Source organism: Mastomys coucha, unplaced genomic scaffold, assembly GCF_008632895.1.
Source record: "Mastomys coucha isolate ucsf_1 unplaced genomic scaffold, UCSF_Mcou_1 pScaffold15, whole genome shotgun sequence".
Lineage (NCBI taxonomy): Eukaryota > Metazoa > Chordata > Mammalia > Rodentia > Muridae > Mastomys > Mastomys coucha.
The window spans coordinates 31,744,151-31,763,467 of NW_022196897.1; the positions used below are offsets into that span (position 1 = coordinate 31,744,151).

General features: G+C 38.0%; 1 protein-coding gene across 5 annotated transcripts in view; it reads left to right on the forward strand.

The window, feature by feature from the left end:
• Arhgap15 (Rho GTPase activating protein 15) overlaps positions 1-19,317 on the forward strand; it is a 611,414-nt gene that overhangs the window by 464,298 nt on the left and 127,799 nt on the right. For all 5 annotated transcript variants that reach the window (XR_004118571.1, XM_031370150.1, XM_031370149.1 and 2 more), the window contains exon 12: positions 5,190-5,324. Coding sequence is in view for 4 of the 5 variants with exons in the window: in XM_031370150.1 (XP_031226010.1) it covers positions 5,190-5,324 (135 nt within the window). In the remaining variant the exon portion in view is untranslated. The remainder of the gene's footprint in view (positions 1-5,189; positions 5,325-19,317) is intronic.

Consider the following 19,317-nt stretch of genomic DNA (forward strand, 5'->3'; position numbering starts at 1 on the left):
TCTGACAGTACCTGACTAATACAGATGTAGAGGCTCACAGCCATCCATTGAACTGAGTACATGGTCCCAAATGAAGGAGTTAGAGAAAGGATCTATGGAGCTGAGGGGTTTGCAGTCCCTTAGGACGAACAATAATATGAACTAACTAGTACCCTCAGAGCTCCCAGGGTCTCAACCACCAACCAAGGACTGCACATGGTGGGTCTGATTGTTCTAGCAGCATGTGTATAGTAGAGGATTGCAAATTCGATCATCAATAGGATGAGAGGTCCTCTGCCCTGTGAAGGTTCTGTGCCCCCATGTAGGGGAATGCCAGGGCCAATAAGTGGAAGAGGGTGAGGTGGCAGGCATGGGGAGGGTGGAGGCAACAGGGGTTTGTTCTTGTTGTTTTTGTTTGTTTGTTTGTTTTTTGGAGGGGAAACTGGGAATGGAGAAATTTACATGTAAATAAAGAAAATATCTAATAAAAAATACTATTCTAGATAATTCTAGTTATCCATGGCCACATTTTAACCAACATTATGTAAAAACAATTTAATTACACTCAGACCTGAAAAAACAACTTCTCACATTTATCTATAGAAATGTGTCTGTGTGTGTGTGTGTGTGTAAAATAAAAGTCTCATAGTTTTTGGTGTAACCTATGTTAATTATACTTATATCTACATATATGTATGTATATACATGTGTGTGTGTGTGTGTGTGTGTACACATAATGAAAGTCTCATAGTTTCTCATGTAACCTATGTTAATTACACTTACATGCTTTGAAGCCATTGACCAATGTGTATTTAATATAGCTTAATTAGAGGGCCAAGAGAATCCAGGACAGATTTTTGAGTATAAGGATTATGCGATACCTTGAATCAGCCTGACTTTTTCCTGGGATTAGAGTCCAGTGGATAAAGTTGTTGTTTACCCTGTCTGGTAAGGCACACAACATTCAACTACTTTATCTATACCAGATAGTATAGTATACAATGTTCACTCCATCTGTCCAGTGCCTTCATCCATTATGTATTTGGTCTTTTGAGTCTATGTTTACCTTTCCCACCATAACTACAAATTGGATGTTTGATTCTTTATAACTTCCAAATGTTGTATACAATTTTTTCATTGATAGCAGCATCTGTCCCTTGAACCATCTTCACCTCACAAATAAATGAATAGATATAAAATGTGTCAGTGGTGAATCAGGCCTAAAAAAGGTGTTATGTATAATTTTTTTCTTACTCTTATCATCTTTCTTCGATGCCTCATCTTATAATAACCTCTTCTTTCTCTCCCTGTTTCTCTGTTTCCCAGTGGAGTTTTGTTTTGTTTTATATCTGCTCTTATAAGAATTAGCTGCTCAATAAATGGGGAATTACTAAATATTGAAGTGAGTTTATAGATAAATATATGGTCTCAATTAAGACACTTAGAGATAAAATGTAAATCCCCATTCTTGAAGTAATATCAGTCTCTTAGTACTTCACACCATTTGTTTGTCTTTTTCTCTTCTGTTAGACAAAATTATATACAAGTATAGTGATTTAAATGTAGTGGGAATGTATTGGCTCCTTAATCTCAGTTTCACTACCTGTCATTCATAAGAAAATTCCTTAACCTTCTACCGCCCTATAAAAGCTCTATATAAGCTTTTATCTTCTCTATAAAATGGATATCATGCCAACAACATCTACTTAATTGTCTTACTGGAGATTTAAATTAGATATAATTACAAAATACATAGCATAGTGTCCTGTAGTTACATGCTACATAATTTTCAGTTACTATTTTTGTAGCAAATACCTTGAATATAGTTATATGACTTTTGTTCTATAAAAGGTTTTAATCTTGTAAGTAGTTAGGAATTACGAAGCTGACAAGATGCTTCAGTGTGTGCTTGCCCTACACTTCTGATGACCTGAGTTTGATTGCCTGGACCTACAGTAGAGGGAAAGAACCAATTCCCACAAGTGGTCCTCTGACTTCCAAACACATGCCATGGTATGTGTTCACACACACACACACACACACACACACACACACACACTAATAATAATAACAACAACAACAACAATAATAATATAATAATAATAATAATTTTTATAAAGAATGAAGTACTAACTCTTAAATTTATATTAGGGAAATCATAGTGTTTACACATGCACACACACACACACACACACACCTTTCTGGACCCTTGTCCACGTGAGATAAATTTCATAAGCAGTTTGTAGAAGAGTGTTTATTGACTCTTAGAACCTTCAGTCTCCATTATAGTCCTATCAACAAGAAGGAGTTTGCAGCCCCTGAAGTTATTTGGAAATGTTTGAAAACGTTTATATAGTGAGCCCTAGGAGATATAACTGGTCTCTACTGGGTGACAGGCAGATCTCCTACCTATGCATCCCAGAGTGCAAAGGATATCCCTATAGGGAAGATTCTCTTTCCTCAAATGCCATGGTATGCCACTCTTGAGAAACCTTGGATTCTTGGAAAAGGGAAAAGTAAAGCTGGGAAACTCCTACAAATAATTCAAATGTATTTGAATGTACCTGCCAACACCAAGAAAGGGTGGGGTTATGATAGCCCCACCATGAGATTCTCTGGATTACAAGAAACCTGTTGATTATGAAATGCTGGATATAAAGATTAGCTCACATATTTCAGATGACTACTGTCAACTCTTACCATATTCTTTATTTGAGCTACTTGTTGAAGGTTACAGTTTATAACTACTTTTTCTTTAAATGATGACTATAACCGATATCTACTTTAAGAATGTTTGTATTAGTGACACAAATTAGCAATGGAATAGTTTAAGGCTTTTAAGCAGACATAATCAAGTGGCATATTTCCTTCTCTGTACTCCCTTTTCACAGTAGCTAAAATTATTATCCAAAAGTGGCATTAATGGCATTTTCCTCTGGTTGAGTAGTAGTTGTTACTCTTGTTGGCCTTTTGCTTAATATGAAAACGTTCCTTTTGACTCTCTGAGCTGATTCCTTCAGCAGCCTCTGTTTGGCTTACCACCATGCCATTTACTTTTCTAATAAAGTTTTGGAGTTGTGTGCTTGTGTTTGCCTGCATGCATGTGTGTGTGTGTTTAGGTTTCCACTTAAAGTTCAGTGCCAAAGCTACAGTGCTGATACATTTTCTAAATGTGTCTTAAGCAATAAGTTGTACAACATTTTTAGAACATGTGTTAAACTATTTCTCTAAGAATGAAGCTCTTAACAAAACATAAGCACTCTGCATGAGATCTTAGCAGCAAAGTGCTTAAAAGATAAAGTAAGAATTGGTGCCATGGGAAGAACACCAGCTGTAGAGCGCACAGGTCCATTATGAGAAGTATGGTAGTGGGGAGGGAGAAAATGATTTAATCAGGAGTAAAACCAATTTTATTATAAGGGCACGCAGGGGGTGTGGCGCCATAGGGAGAGGGACATTTCAAAATATCTGACAGATTTCAACAATGTGAAAACCTCGTTCTTTAAAGTGACAGTATACCCCATCAGGTCTCCCTTTTTGATGCTATTGTTAACAGTTGACTGTTTAAAGCTGGCCTGCTAAGATGCTGTCGGCCTGTTTCAATAGTGCGCAGCCAAAGAAAAGACTAATTGTTGAAATACAATCAATCAAAATGATTGCGGGGCAGGGAGAAGGTCTCCTCTGATGATTTTGTTGGGAGTCATATTCGTGTGTTATGATTGAGGTTCGGATGATGATTGAAAGGAAGACGGAAAGAGCCCTGTGGCATAAACGGGCCCACCTCATCCCCTTTCACAGACATGCTACTGAGCAGGAACTTAACTTGCAAACACTGAAAATAATAGTCCATTAAAAAAAAAAACCAGATCTGATAGTGATGTGGGCTAATATTTTTAAAAGGATATGAACACTATTAGCAAAACAGCTCCTGCAGAGAATCCCTATGGTGACATTTCTCAGCTTTTCTTACTTCTCCCCCCACCCCCACTTTGGTGCAAAATGCTCCTAGGCACTCATAGAGATCACACTGTGGGGGCATGTGACTGTGGGCTCAGACATCATCAAAATAAAGAAAAAAATTCCAGTTAGCCAAATACCTATAAGCTCTTACAAGGATTACTGGATTTTCAGTTAACTCTATATTGTAACTGATAACTTTTTGCTTCTTTAAGTCCAGAATCAAAAATCATTTCTATGTAGCATATCCTATAGATGAGCAGAAATGCCACAGTATCTTGCTTCCTCTTAATTATATGTAAAGATGCCACTTCTAGACAACGGTCATCCCTTGTGTGTATGAGAATGATCTCGGATTTTCCTACTGACAGTCAAAGGACAGTGAGAGTCACCTAACACACTTGCTTCCTACTGAGCATTCACTTTGACATCTAAATTCTTTAGTGTATCGCTGTGGCAACTCACTCAGGCTTCCCAAGCAAATATTTTTGTTAATTCCAAAAAGTTGGTTAGCATTTGTGGTTTGTCTTCGGCATGTTATCATTTTGGCAGCTTTGCATAGCCTGCATAGGCCAACAGGGGTCTGTCTAATATTGTTGCTGGGCACATTTTTCTCACTGAGATAAAAACGGAAGAAAAACATTTCTTAAGCAGTAAGAAGGAATTAATTTCCTTTCTCCTCCATATTCTATTCCTTGCTGACTTTACATTCAGGAGAAAGGAGAGAGAGAGACGGAGAGAGAAAGAAAAATAAAAGTGTTAGCCATTATTCCCTTGTACATAGCAAGGCTAACACATGTAAAGCAATAACTCGTTTTCTATTGCCATGTTTAGCATATGTCTCCTGTTGGCTCAGCAAGGCCTTCAGGCCAGTCCCTTGAGTCAGCCATCGCTGGCAACTCTAAGCCCCTCGGCCTCAAAACCAAATAGCTTTGAATCATGTTGTGCTGTGATGCTAATTTTCATACTGATGCATTATGGGAATAACTGTATCTGACATACTGTGTCAATGGTACTGTCTCTTTGTGTCCCTTGTTTTTTGTTAGCTGCATTCCTACAGATGGTATTCCATTGAAAATGTTCCCTTCCTACAGAAAACGGGAAGAAAAAAATCCATGCACAGCACCAAACCTCTAGGTGCAGAAGGCTGTTAACGGTTGCTGATGATAGTAGGCAAACATTAACATAATAATTAGTGTCTTGTAATTGTTTCATTAAAACCAGTTGTTCCATTTCTCCTCGTGTTTTCCCAGAAGAGAAGCTGAATTTGGATGACAGCCAGTGGGAGGACATCCACGTCGTCACCGGTGCACTGAAGATGTTTTTCCGGGAGCTGTCTGAACCGCTCTTCCCTTACAGTTTCTTTGAGCGGTTTGTGGAGGCGATCAGTAAGTAGATCCCATAAAGAAGCCGGGTGTGGTGAAATTATTAACAATAATGAGATCAATACTGATCATGACCACAAAGAACAGAATATGTGCCCCATACTTGTATCTGTATCCTTAGGTTTCGCCCTTTGGGTGGTTTGTTTTATGTCTCACCCTGCAATATTATCTGAGCTTTAAAGCCAAAATTATTCAGACCAAAAAAAGAGAGAGAGAGAAAGAGAGAGAGGGGGAGATCTATTTAAAGACACCAAATTTAAACTTTCTCAAATGAAAATAGCCTCTCTTGCAATCTGCTTTATAGGGTCATCATGTGCACTCCCAATCCCTGCCTTTATAGTTTCAGAATTGCACTGTTTGCAGACAAAGAGATCTTGCAAGGGAACTTAAATATATTAAATATTGTGTTTCATTAAATATGTGTTAAATCATCAGTTCCATCTTCTCTTGGCTCCCTCGTTTGTTCCCTCACCAACAACAGTAGCTATCTCCAGTTGGCTTCTGAGTAGCATATGAGGTTAAGTGTCAGCAGGTTTCCTTTAATGGGCACATACAGGAGAAGGGGTTACAGGACTCCATGAAGTTTCTTTTTCTGATGTATTATTTTCTCACTTATAAAAGGGGCAATCTAAAATAAAATGGTATGAATGAACAAATGAATGAATGAATGAATGAAATTGCTTCCTGTAAGAAAACTTTTGCTGTAGATACTTGGAAAAACAAACACTTGAATATCACTAGGTTTAATATCATCGGGTACATTTCCTATAATTGTGACAGCTTGGAAACATCTCCTGGCAAGCAGGCTGATATAAGAAGGACAGAGAAAGAAAGAAAAGAGAAAGGTAAAATTAAAATCCTTGCAAGCCTGGCAGGAGCTTAATTAAAGTCCCAACAAGAAAAATCTCCAAGGAAAAATGTTCCACTTAGGAGGTCTGATCTTGGATGCAGTGTGTGAAGGGTTCCCAGTTGTAGGAGTGAGGACTTGGGGGCCAATGCTGGAAAAAAGCCCTCCAATACGTCCTTTCATTCTTTCTTCACTGGGAAAAAATTTTCACACTTTTTTAAAGCTTTGTGAAATGAAATCAATAAGATGAAGACAAGGGTTTCCCCCCAGTCTTTCCTTTAGCCTGCTCAACAGTTTCAGATTGTCTTCTTGTCCAGCTATTGTTTAAGGACATAAGAATAGTCCTGTTTAGGGGTTAGGGTGAGCCTAGAGTTTTTGTCCCTCTGGAGAGCAATGATTTATAGTTCTCAAGTTCTCTAACCTACAACTTAAAAGGAATTATAAAGAAATTGTAAGTAACCATGAATCTCATTTACCCAAGTCTGATGGTCTGTCTCAGCTCACACAGGCACGTACACTAGGAGAGCAATCTGGGAAATTGTAAAGACTTTTGTGCAGGTTCCATTCTTAACTGTGTATATTTAATAATATGCATGTTACATTTTGACCTCTATACTTTAAAGTGACAATTATCTCATCTGGAAACATACTGGCATATCCGCTGAGCATGGGAATATTATATAAGATACTCATCAATTAAGCTTCCTACTTTCTTTACTTTACATGATTCCAAAGATATTAGTGAGCCATTCCCATAGGCTAAGCATATGGAAAGTGGGCCCTCAGAGTTCATATGGGTATGTGTCCTTTGAATTCCTGCAAGAAATGTGGTCATTTCTAAGATATTTCAGACTTAAATCTGAGCTGGACCTAGTTTTAGCACTACAGGCATGATTATAACAGAACAGCAAAGAGGAGACAGGCAGCAGACTCTTAGGAGTGGCTTAGAGAGAGCTCCTGCAAACAGTTATAAAGTAAGTAATGGTGCAAATGAAGATCATGTTTAATAAAGTCTGTTTAAAAATCAGTATGTTGTACACATGCTGGCAGTAAATATCCAGGTGATCTGTGTTGAGAAAGCAATCTGAAAATGAAGAAATAGAATATCCCCCATTAAAGTTCATATGTTGAAACTCCTGAGAGGTGGGGTCTTCAGAAGGTGATGAGGCATGAGGCAGAGCACTCCTGATAAGGTTAACACCTTTATAAAAGAAGCCCTAGGGACTGTGACACAGTTCAGAAGGTAAAGTTGCTTATTATCAAGCTTACAGACTTCCATTTGATCCCTGGAACTCATATGGTGGAAGGAGACAACTAACTCCTACAAGTTATCATCTGACTTTCATACATACACCATGGCACATTCATAATGACATATGCATACAGATAGATAGATAGATAGATAGATAGATAGATAGATAGATAGATGATAGATAGATAGATAGATAGATAGATAGATAGATGGATGTAAAACTCTATGATGAACTTCTAAAAGAAGTAAAAATATTAGAATAAGACCAAGAGTGATGCCTTACCTCTTCCAATCATGTGAAGACACAGCTAAATATCACTATCAAATGAAGCAGAAAATGGTCCCTCAGCATTCAATGTTATTGACTTGGTCTTAGCTCCTACAATTTCATTGTATACATTATAGGTATGCAGTTTATGGTACTTTTGTAGAAGGATAATTAGAAATACGATTCTTGGCAATCTTGCCTTAACTAATCAAAAATACCTGAATGTTACTATGTGATGTACAAAATGTGGGGAAGAAGCCATAGGTTAAAATGGTAGAGCATATGTTGCAATGTTAGACAATCGAAGACATACCAACAATGTGCATGTATTTTTAACATAAACTTTACTTTTATTTTTCCTGTGCTTGGTCTAGATCACGGTGCCTCTAGTATACCAGGTCACTACTCTGCCATTGAGCAGTACCCTCAGCTCTGTGCTCTAAGCTCTTCAGAAGCTCTAGACGATAATTCTAATTTAAAAATCATTCAGGGATGAGAACATGCTTACTTTGATATTCAGTACTGGGAGAAGTCATACTAGAGGGGGTGCTTTTTCTACCCTTAACATAATTAAGCCTAATTTTTTTCAAAATTATATGGACACTTATATGCAGGCATAGAAGAGTCTTGGATTTCATCACAGCTCACAATGCGATGCTTGGAAAGTTATAACAGTTCCTATTACAAGTTCACCAGATTCATGCAGTTAACTCTTTTCAAACAGAGGTAAAGCAGTTGAGGAAACCCGAAGAATATGCTGTGTGTCCTGGGTGGGTCTGAGCCTCATTACCCACAGATCCTTGCCCACTCTTCTCTGTGTTCTCCACCATCATGGGGTTGGGGTAGCTAGCAGCCCTGCAGAGTGGACAACCACTGAAGAGACAGCAGGTAGAGGAGTGTGTTAACCACACCTTCATTTCCATTAGCAAATGTCTCACAGAAGCCACATAAAGAATAAAGGTTAGAGGGTACCCTATATCGTGGAGTAGCAGGTTTTACAGAGTTTTATAGTGATGGGAGCACCCAGCTAGGGCTGCTTACCTTGTGCAAACCAGAGAGCAGAGAAACCTGGGGCTGAAATCAAAGCACATATAGCCTTCAAGGCCCATTCCCAGTTTCAGACTTCTCCCAGCTAAGCACTACTTCTTAAGCTCCACAATCTCCCAAAACAAACTCACAGTTGGGTACCATGTTTTCAAGCACATGATGTCAAAGGACATCCAAACCATGACAAGGCAGGAGACAGAGTACAGCCTCCTAATAATGTATCCCTTATCCTTTGCTGCTACCTACTTGACTGCCTCAGGGGTTACTTTTTGGCATGGAGCTCTGGTAGATAGGACCACTCTAGTCCAGCTTCCATCTGGTGGCTCAGACTCTCTTGTCTTTGCCCTTCCACACTGGAGGAGCTAAGGGCTTCCTGGAAGGACTAATTCCTTCACTCTGATTTCAGCTGTTTCATCTTTTGAATAATTAGCTCTTTGCATCAAATTATTTACTGTGTGTTAGTGGAAATGCTTAAAATGGTTTCTGCTGTTTGGCTAGGCATGAACAAAACACCATTCCCATCAACGCCACAGTTCATGTTGTCATAACATTATTTCTATTTTCTCTTTCACTACTAGTAAATCCAGTTTGTGAAGGCTTAACATTTTTATTTGGCCCCTAGCTGAGAGATGTGTTTTCATGGAAAAGTCCCAAAGTGAATAGACCAAATGGAATTTTACATCCTACCAGAATGCTTTGCAAAGAGAGAGGAATGATATTTCTAGTGGAAACAGTTGACCTGCCTGCTTGCACTATTTGAGTTCTTTTATTTCTCATTAAATGTTTTAAATTTATCATTGAATATTCCAGGAAGAGTGAGCAGAAATCACTTACATTTTTAAAGAGTTTTATTTGGACCAATTTAATGTAATTTTTTTTCACAAGAACTTGCAAATGATCTCCTGTCTGATACACTGAGCAACAAAAGCCCTGAATTTGGTTTTATATTTCAGAATTTAAGGGTCTCAACTATTGATAGAAATTCCATACCTGAGGTCAGTATAATTGAATTAGCAGCACATTTTCTCACTGGGATTTAAACCACCATCTACAAAGACTTCATTTCCTGGAAATAGCTTGTGCTGAAGGCATTATTCGTCCTGTAAATGTGACCTTGTTAGACAAATGTCACTATAGAATTCTAGGGTAAGAAGTGTGATCACATGTTAGATACTGGAGGGTTGTTGTGGATCTTTCCAGTAGTCTTAAATCCTGGCATATATGCTCTTTATCATTACTCCAATCTTTGAATTATGATAAATACAGATCCAGAAGAAAAAAGACAATATGGAGTGTCCTTCCCTTGTATTGTTTTTTCTTAGCAACCTTGCAAAAGTAAATGAGAAGAGATGGACTCATTGGCATTTCTGACATGCTCTCGATGAATCCTCAGACTAACAGTGGACCTAATAATGAATTAGAAAGATCACATGGAAAATAATTTCAAACTCATAAAGGTTCTATGAGAACTAAATATCATTTTTCTTACAATACGAGTATTAGATGCTCAATACGAAAATAAAAAATAAATAAAAATAAGAGGAGTCCTGAGTTTACATACCTTAAAAATTCAACTTAGCACTCAATTCCAAACTCTAATACCTGTATACTAACTACTCTTCACACTCGTTTTGAAAGAAAACTAGCTATTGACAAACATATGTTTATTACATTAGCCTATGCAAAATCTGTACTTCCTAAAACATTTTTTAGAATATTAATTCTGTTTTTTCTTGTTTTCTTTTTTATTGGATATTTTCTTTATTTCCATTTCAAATGTTATCCCCTTTCCCTGTTGCCCCACCTCAAACCCCCTATCCTATCCTCCCTCCCACTGCTTCTATGAGGGTGTTCCCCCCACCCACCCACCGATTCCTGCCTCCCTGCTCTTACATTCTGCTACACTGGGGCATCGAACCTTTACAGGACCAAGGCCCTCTTCTCCCATTGATGCCCAACAAGGCCGTCCTCTGCTACAAATGTGGCTGGAGCCATGGTCATCCAGGTGTACTCCTTAGTTGGTGGTTTAGACCCTGGGAGCTCTGGGGGTACTGGTTGGTTCATATTGTTGTTCTTCCTATGGGGTTGCAAACCCCTTCAGTTCCTTCAATCCTTTATCTAACTCCTCCACTGAGGACCCTGTGTTCAGTCCAAAGGTTGGCTGCAAGCATCCACCTCTGTATTTGTCAGGCTCTGGCAGAGCCTCTCAGGAGACAGTTATATTAGGCTCCTGTCACCATACACTTCTTGGCATCCACAATAGTGTCTGTGTTTGGTGACTGTATATGGGATGGAGCCCAGGTGAGGCAATCTCTGGATGACCTTTCTTTCAGTCTCTGCTCCACACTTTGTCTCTGTATTTGCTCCCTTGAGTATTTTGTTCCTCCTTCTAAGAAGGACCGAAGAACTATTGTTTGTGATAATTCTTTAATCCCAGTCTTTAATGTCCTTAATCCCAGGGTTAGAAGTTAGTATGTGAAGAGTTTAAAGCCAGACAGGTCTATGTAGTAAGTTGCAGGCCAGTAAGGGCAGTACAGGGAGATCCTGTCTCAAATATTACAGGGATTTAAAATTGAGTGAGAGGTCAGAAATTTAAATATTGGAATTTTAAGGTAGATATAAAAATAAAAACTTTCTAAGAGTACACAATGTTTCAATATTTATTACTTGGCAGTGAAACTATCAATATTTTAAATATCATCTTCCCTGGGCATATTTTTAAAACTTTATCCTCTTATTTCTACAATCAATTTCTGGCCTATCCTTATTTAGAATTACTTAGACACATAAAAAGTCATTTTCTTATTTTATGTGAGCACTATTTCAAGTTTACTTTTATTAACATTCTCTTTTCTATGTTTTTGTATATTATAACACACATGCACAAACAAAAAATCAAAAAGCCCTAAAGAATCATTTATTTTAGGAAAAAATGTTTAGACACTTCTAGAGGCTTTCTCATGAGAAGAATTATTATCCTTGTAAGTAGTTCTTTTTAAAAAAAAATAACTTTTAATGGTTATTTTCCTAGTTCTTTATAATATTCCAAATATATCAACCACTGATAATATTCTTGTGTATTATGAAATGTTGACTCATTCTACTTTACTTTCATTATATTCATGCTTAAATAGTATGCTTAAAACATATTTATTATTTCACTAACACTGAGCAATATCTGACAACTGCCCTTTAAAAGGTCGGTACACTCTTCTTTATCTCTCATCTTTCACAGGAGCAATTGTGCATTGACTTTTTAAAATTTTATATGCTGCTATAAGCATGAAGATTTGTCCAGTTAGGAAACTAATAAGCAATATTTACACTAGGACTACAGTGTTCAAAGCATTGTTAGCTGCCTTTCACGGTGGTTGTGCAAAGATGTCTTCTTTGGAATTCTCTTTCACAGTTCATTCACTTCTCAAAGAAAATTCTTCAGCTAATAAAATACAATACACGTTGTTATTCTTCAAAATTGCCTAAATGAGGGGCATATTTTACTCCCTATGCTGTTAGAGAATGGTTTTCTTAGGTAGGCATTTTAATTTTTTCTTGGAGTTTGTAATTACTTTTCTGTTTTCACTGTTCTTTATTTTGTATTTTAAATATTTAAAAATTTGTCTTTTATTGAAAATTGATATTTTTCATATATCAACTCTTCTGAGATCCTCCCACCTCCCCTCCTGATCTGAATCCCTTTATATTTTTCTTTAGAAAATAATTACCAAGATTTTTAAATCATGTCTTTGGCCTCTGCCTCTCTCTCTCTCTCTCTCTCTCTCTCTCTCTCTCTCTCTCTCTCTCTCTTCTCTCTCTCTCTCTCTCTCTCTCTCTCTTTCTTTCTCTCTCTCTCTCATTAATTCTTTATTTATTCACATAAGATCCTGAGCCTGCCCCCTTTTCTCCCAGTCCCACCCTCACAAATCCTGCCATTACCTCCTCCCTTCCTTCTTCAGAGAAGGGGAAACCCTGCTTGGTTAATCTGCCTGCCCTGGCACATCAAGTTTCAGCAGGACTAAGTGCATCCTCTCCCACTGAATTGGAGAATCAGTTAGGGGAAAGGGGAAACAACAGAAGGCAACAGAGTCAGAGTCAGCCCAAACTCCTCTTGTTAGGGGACCCACATTAAAACCAAGCTGCACATCTGCTACAAATATATGGTGGGCCTAGGTTCAGCCCTGCACTTTCTTTGGTTGGTTCAGTCTCTCTTTTAGCCCCCAAGAGCCCAGGTTATTTGACTCTGTAGATCTCGTGGCGTCCATGACTCATCTGGCTAACTCAATCCTATCTCCCAGTCTTCAACAAGACTCCCTGAGCTCTATCTGATGTTTGGCTGTGGATCTCTGCATCTGGTTCCATCTGCCCTTGGACGAAGCCTCTTAGAGACGGTTGTGCTAAGCTCTTATCTGGAAGCATAGCAGAGTATCATTAATAATGTCAGGTTGGCTCCTTCTCATAGAATGGGTCTGAAGTGGGGCCAGTCGTTGGTTGGCGGTTTCCTCCAATCTCTGCTCCATCTTCAGCCCTGGTTATCTTGTATGTAGAACAAAAATTGGGTCGAAAGTTTTATGAGTGGGTTGATGTCCCATCCCTTCACTGTTTAAGTCTTGCCTGACGATAGGAAGTGGCTATTTCAGTCTCTATATTCTCAGGCTGGTAGAAGTCTGAAATATAGGCTCCCCAGAACCTCCCCTATCCCCATTCTCAAACTAGTCCCAGAGATTCTCCCACTGACTTCTGTTCTCTCTTCAGCCCTCTCCTGCAATGCCTTTCCCTATAACTGATCCCCTTCCATGTTCCTGTCCTCATCCCCTCCCTCACCCAGTTCCCTCCCTCCATTCACCTCTGATAGCTATTTTATTTCTCCTTCTAAGTGAGATTCATGCTTCCTCCCTTGGGCCCTTCTTGTTTTCTAGTTTCTTTGGGTCTGAGGGTTGTAGCATGGTTATTCTGTACTTTGTGGAGAATATCTACTTATAAGTAGATATGAAATTCTTTCTGGATCTGGGTTTCCTCATTCAGGATGATATTTCTAGTTCTAGCCATTTGCCTGCAAAATTCATGTTTGCCCTCATTCATTTATTCTTTCATTCTTCCCTTCATTCTTCCCTCCTTCCTTCCCTTCTTTTCTTCCTCCCTTCCTCCCCTCCTCTTGCCATTCCCCCATTTTTTTTTTCTTATACGTTTGTGGATGCTTTTTGTATGTGACACATGTGTAGAGGTCAGAGGACAACCTCTGGTGCCATTCCTCAGGAGCCTCCCCTTTTGTCTGAAAAGGGTCTCTCCTTGAGCATAGAATTTTACCTTGTAAACCTACACACTTCAAGGGGCCACTTATCTCCACCTGTCATCTTGCTCCTTCCAGAACTACAGATATACTACCATGTCTTTTTTCTCTCCTTAACAAGGATTCTAGGAATCAAACCACCATACTTCCTGCTTGTGAGGTAACACTTTATTCACAGTCTTTTCCCCCTTGGCTATAGAGGCTCCTGTCATCATGATGCACACTGGAGTGGCTATTTCCAGTACTTCTGTAAGTGCTCATCTGGAAACTGCTTTCTGCTTTTTAAGCTAAATCTCCTGTTTTCTACATTACACAAATACTAGTTTTTTCCATCTGCCATAACATATTATTTCAAACAGAGAAGCTTAAGATTACACTATATATCATCTTAATGTCCAACAGGACAAAAGTCTAACCTAGCTCCCACTGGACTAAAATCAAAGTGTTGGCAATGTTGTATTCCTTTCTGTAGATCCCAAGAGAAATCTATCTCTATGTCTTCTCCAAACTCAAGAGACTACTTTTGGGAATAGTTTCCATTTCCCCCACCTTACCATCTAACAGTGGCTAATGGAGTATCCATAGTACAACACACTGAAAACTTCCTATTTGGGTCCTGTAACATGCCTCTACTTCCATCTTCTACTTCTGAGGATGTTCATGATCAGATGGGGGTCAGTTGTCATATTTCTGCAAAGTTCCTTTGGCTATATAAGATAACATATTCAAAGCCTCCAAATTTAAGAGATAGATATAGTTGAAGGGTAACTTTTTATCTATAATAACGTATTTCCCCTCTCTTAGTTTATAAAGATAGCTTCCACTACATCTTTAAAAAGTCACATATGCTAACATTAACTCATTAATCCAATACTTCATCAGCCATTTTACAAATTAAATCATCAGAACTGAGATAGATTCAAAACTACATAATTATCAGTAAATGAGTGTGGTCACCCCCCTGCATTTACCTATAGAGTATACTACTATTATTTATGAGCTTGGACTGGACCAAACCTTGAGTACAGAAGGATTGGTTATTCAATTTGGTGGCCATCTTCATTTTAGCTCTTTCACATGATGGCATATGAGTTTGGACTAGTAAATTTGATGATTTTACCTTATCAAAGTTGCCATTTGCATGTAAAATTAATAACTTTTTACCACTCCTGACCAATGTCTGAATGTATTCTGCAGCATGAAACGAAATCAATGCTAATCTCTTAATTAAATAGACTTCATGCTGCTGAGCATTAGGTGCTTTTAATATGCCTAAACTAGGGAAGATGAGGCAGGAGGATGGCAAGTTGAGGTCATTCTGTATTACCAAATACTACCAATTTGGTTAAACAAATAAATACTAACAGGAAAAGAAAGAAAGAAAGAAAGAAAGAAAGAAAGAAAGAAAGAAAGAAAGAAAGAAAGAAAGAAAGGAAGGAAGGAAGGAAGAAAAGTATAGTTCTGGGTCATCCCTTTGTCTCCATTTTCAGTTTCTCTAAGTAAATCTTATGAGCCTATATATTAGGTACATAAGTATTCTTTTTATTATGTCATTTTGTATATTGCTTTCTTTTTGAATATGAATGTGTATGCATGTATGCACATGTATATTCATATGTCACATACCAGTTAGGTAGTCCAGCAACAAAATGAGATAGAAATGATGGTACCTAACAGTCCAGGCTTCAATTTAAAAGCAACGCTCATATGAGCATTCAACAACAATGTAACCTCATGCCTAGCATTTGTAAACATTAACCATCTAGTTATTTAAAATGAACTGTGAGAAATGGCACTTGTAAGATTAAACAGTGTTAAATTTCAGTCAATCAGGCACCAAAGGTAGAGTATACCTTAAGGAATACCTCATGTGTATTCCTTAAACACAATTCATACATATACCTGTAACTATGTCAATACCACCATCCTCACATAAAAATGATTTAAGACATTATCCTATAGCCAAAAATACCCATTACAAGTAACCATGGCTTTGCCATGGATGGTCACCATGTCATTTTGCTGATAAAGTGTATTTTGAATAGGTAATTGGGGAGAAAAACCAGTCAAGTATATTTGCAAATATTTTCTTTTCTTGACTTTTTCTTGCCCTGTGGTCAAGCTATTTCTAATGCATCATCAACTTTGTGATTACATTCCTTAGGAGAGAAGGAACTCAGAGAGTGGCTGAAGTGGTGGCTAGACATGAATATATGATATAACAACCTGCTTTAGAACCAGAGAAAATAAAAGAAGGTTCTAAAGATTCACTATAAAGAAATCAAAGACATAAAAAATGATATAGTACAAAATATCTTCCATCAACAGACTTTCAAGAAGGTTTTAAATTAAGCAAAAATAAATTTTACAGATGCCTCTAAAAAATTCCACTAAAAGCCAATATTATCATAGGCTTCAGGTGTTCTCTCTCTCTCTCTCTCTCTCTCTCTCTCTCTCTCTCTCTCTCTCTCTTGCTCTCTCTTGCTCTCTCTCTCTCTCTCTCTGTGTGTGTGTGTGTGTGTGTGTGTGTGTGTGTATGTGCGTGCTCTTATATGCTCTTGTGTGTAAGCACAGTGGAAATTTTATGGCTGATGCCTAGCCTGTCTCTTAACTCATCCTAATTATGTTCATAATTAAATTGTAAAAATTATGGTTGACCAGAGCCAAATGGCTTGTACAGGTGTCTCTTTGTAAGAATGGTTTAGTACTAGATAATAAACAACCAGACTTCAATCTACTTAATTTGGCTTAATGAAAGTCCTTTATAAGTAAAACTAGAAGGTGATTCAGAATTAAATTCAGGCCTTGACTGTGAAATTAATTGAGTAGTAAGACATCAACTCCATTAGAAATTGTAGTGACAGTCTTTTGCTTTTCCTTAAAACCTTTATTTGTCCTCTTCCATGTCCTTGAGGTCACTTTTTTCAAAGCAGTAATTGTTTCAAGCTGAGCTATCAGCATGGCAGCCCTCATGAGTGAATTTCCTCAGCAGCTCTGCCCTCACTGCACAGACATGTTACCAACATGCACAATAAGGCACAGAGTGTCTCTTAGTACTCAGTGGAAAATGGTTAACTTCACCAAGTCCTCTAATGACGGATCCGGGTGGCTGGTTTTCACTGCCTCAATAGACTGTAGTGAAATTGAAGATGTTGTGGCCTTTTGTTCCATCCAGCTTCATTTCATATGCTTCAGTTCACACTGGATGATAGCCACCACCACGGACCTTCCACAACATCTTCCATCCACCACCACCAACTCTGGGTGTGGTCCCACCACCAGGGGTACATCCTTTCCTGTTTGTATAGCAACTTTTCCCTCAACCTATTCATTATAAAAACAGACCAACTACTGGAACTGCCTTCATTTTGTTTTGAGGGAAAACTAAAATCCTTATAAGAGATTCAAAGCCCTCTATGACCTGCTTGTACATAAGCTCTCTGTTGACATTTTTCTGCTCACCCATCACATGACAGCCCTTTGAGCCAATGGTTTCTTTCAAGTATCGAAGGCACATTGAATCAGGCTCATCGTCATCTAAAACTCACTGCCCTATATTGCTGCTCAGATGTCCCCTTTTAGGCAAATTTTGAAATGCCTCAACTGTATCCCACATTGTACTGCTATTCAAATTCTAACTGTAGGCTGTACTTGCTTTAAAACCTTGAACAAGATCTTATTTCTCTGAGCCTCTAATTTTGCATATATTAAAATTGGAAAAATAGTGATTTTAATGGAGATTTTCAAATATGTTGGTGAGATGCTAATTGCATTACCTCACTTTTTACAGTTTCTGGCACACAGTGTTCAGTCAATACTAGCTAGTATTATTATGTCAACCTATAACCAGACTACCATTTAAAGAGTATAATCTTACGAGACCTTCCTGCTTGTACTTACTCATCTCTCTTTTGTACAGCTATATCAAGTGATGCATATGACTATCTTCATTCTGCTTTAATATTTTGTTTCTAGAATCCATATAGTACAAGACATGTCTAAGATAATATTATAAGACATTTTCTTGTTCACAACATAGAGAATTCCAGTTTCTTTAGCTTATGATATATTTTATTCTGAAGAACTGACAGATAATCAAAAATGTGACCTTTTACTGAAGAGCTCACATCCTTTTTAATAATCTGCAGGCTACCTCAGCTTCTTCTAATTGATTTTGTCTTGCTTCTGTTATACACTAGCAAGCCCATGGTACACACTATGGTATGGTATGTGTCAATTTTGGTTTAGCACCAAAACTGACAATGCCAAAGTAATTCATCTCCAAGTTAAAAATGTCTCTACCTTTCTTTGTGTGTGTCCTGGTGATTTGAGCTGTGAGTGTTTCTGGTAAGTGGAAGGGGCCCGTCTTAGATATGGTAGGGGAGCTATCTATATAATAGCCTTTGAAGATCTTGTGACAGTATAGACTTTGTTAAAATTTAAAATATTCAAAGGTTTGTCAACTAAACTATATTCAACCAATATTACACACACACACACACACATACACACACACACACACACAGGAAAAGGCATGCATAGGTACATGCATATTTCATTACCCAAATCAGAAATGCTCCACTCATCACACAGTATATATCCTATCTTCCTAAAAGGAGGCTTTAAAAAGACAATTTTCTTCAGAAGAACTCCCATATTAACTTCACATATATGATTTTCAAACTTTTTATGGAGTGGCAGCTGAGCCTCTGCCCTCTTATTAGTTGGTACTGTTCTAAGCTGTGACTGTTAATCCTCATCGTCAACTTGATAGGATTGAAAGATACATGTGAGATTTATTAAACATTCCTTTAAATGTGTCTATTATACTGTTTCCAGAGATCATTGTATCATACAAGCTCAGACTTAATATTTTAATCCATAAATAGATTCCTGTGAATAAAGAGCTAAGAGGTAGTAGTCCAGCTAGAGTATGTCACTGATGGCATTTGAATGGCACACCTTGTCCCTGACCATCTCTGTGCTTCCTGGCTGCTGTGAAGTGGTCAGCTCTAATATGCTATAGACTCTCTTCATGATGTAACACCGCAAGACAGGGCCAGAAATAACACAGGCAATGACATGGGCTGCACTGAGCTTGGAATAAGGCATTTCTCTTCAAGCTGCTTCTCACACTAACAAAATGCCAACTAGCACCTTTGTTTGATTGCTCAAACATGTGTCCTCTGGCCCTCCATATTTCTATCACGAGGAAGATGTTCTCTGAATATCTTCTTGGCTAGAGTTTTCTGAAGAGTACCCTCTCTTTGTTAGGCTCCCTTCTCATTGTTTTGC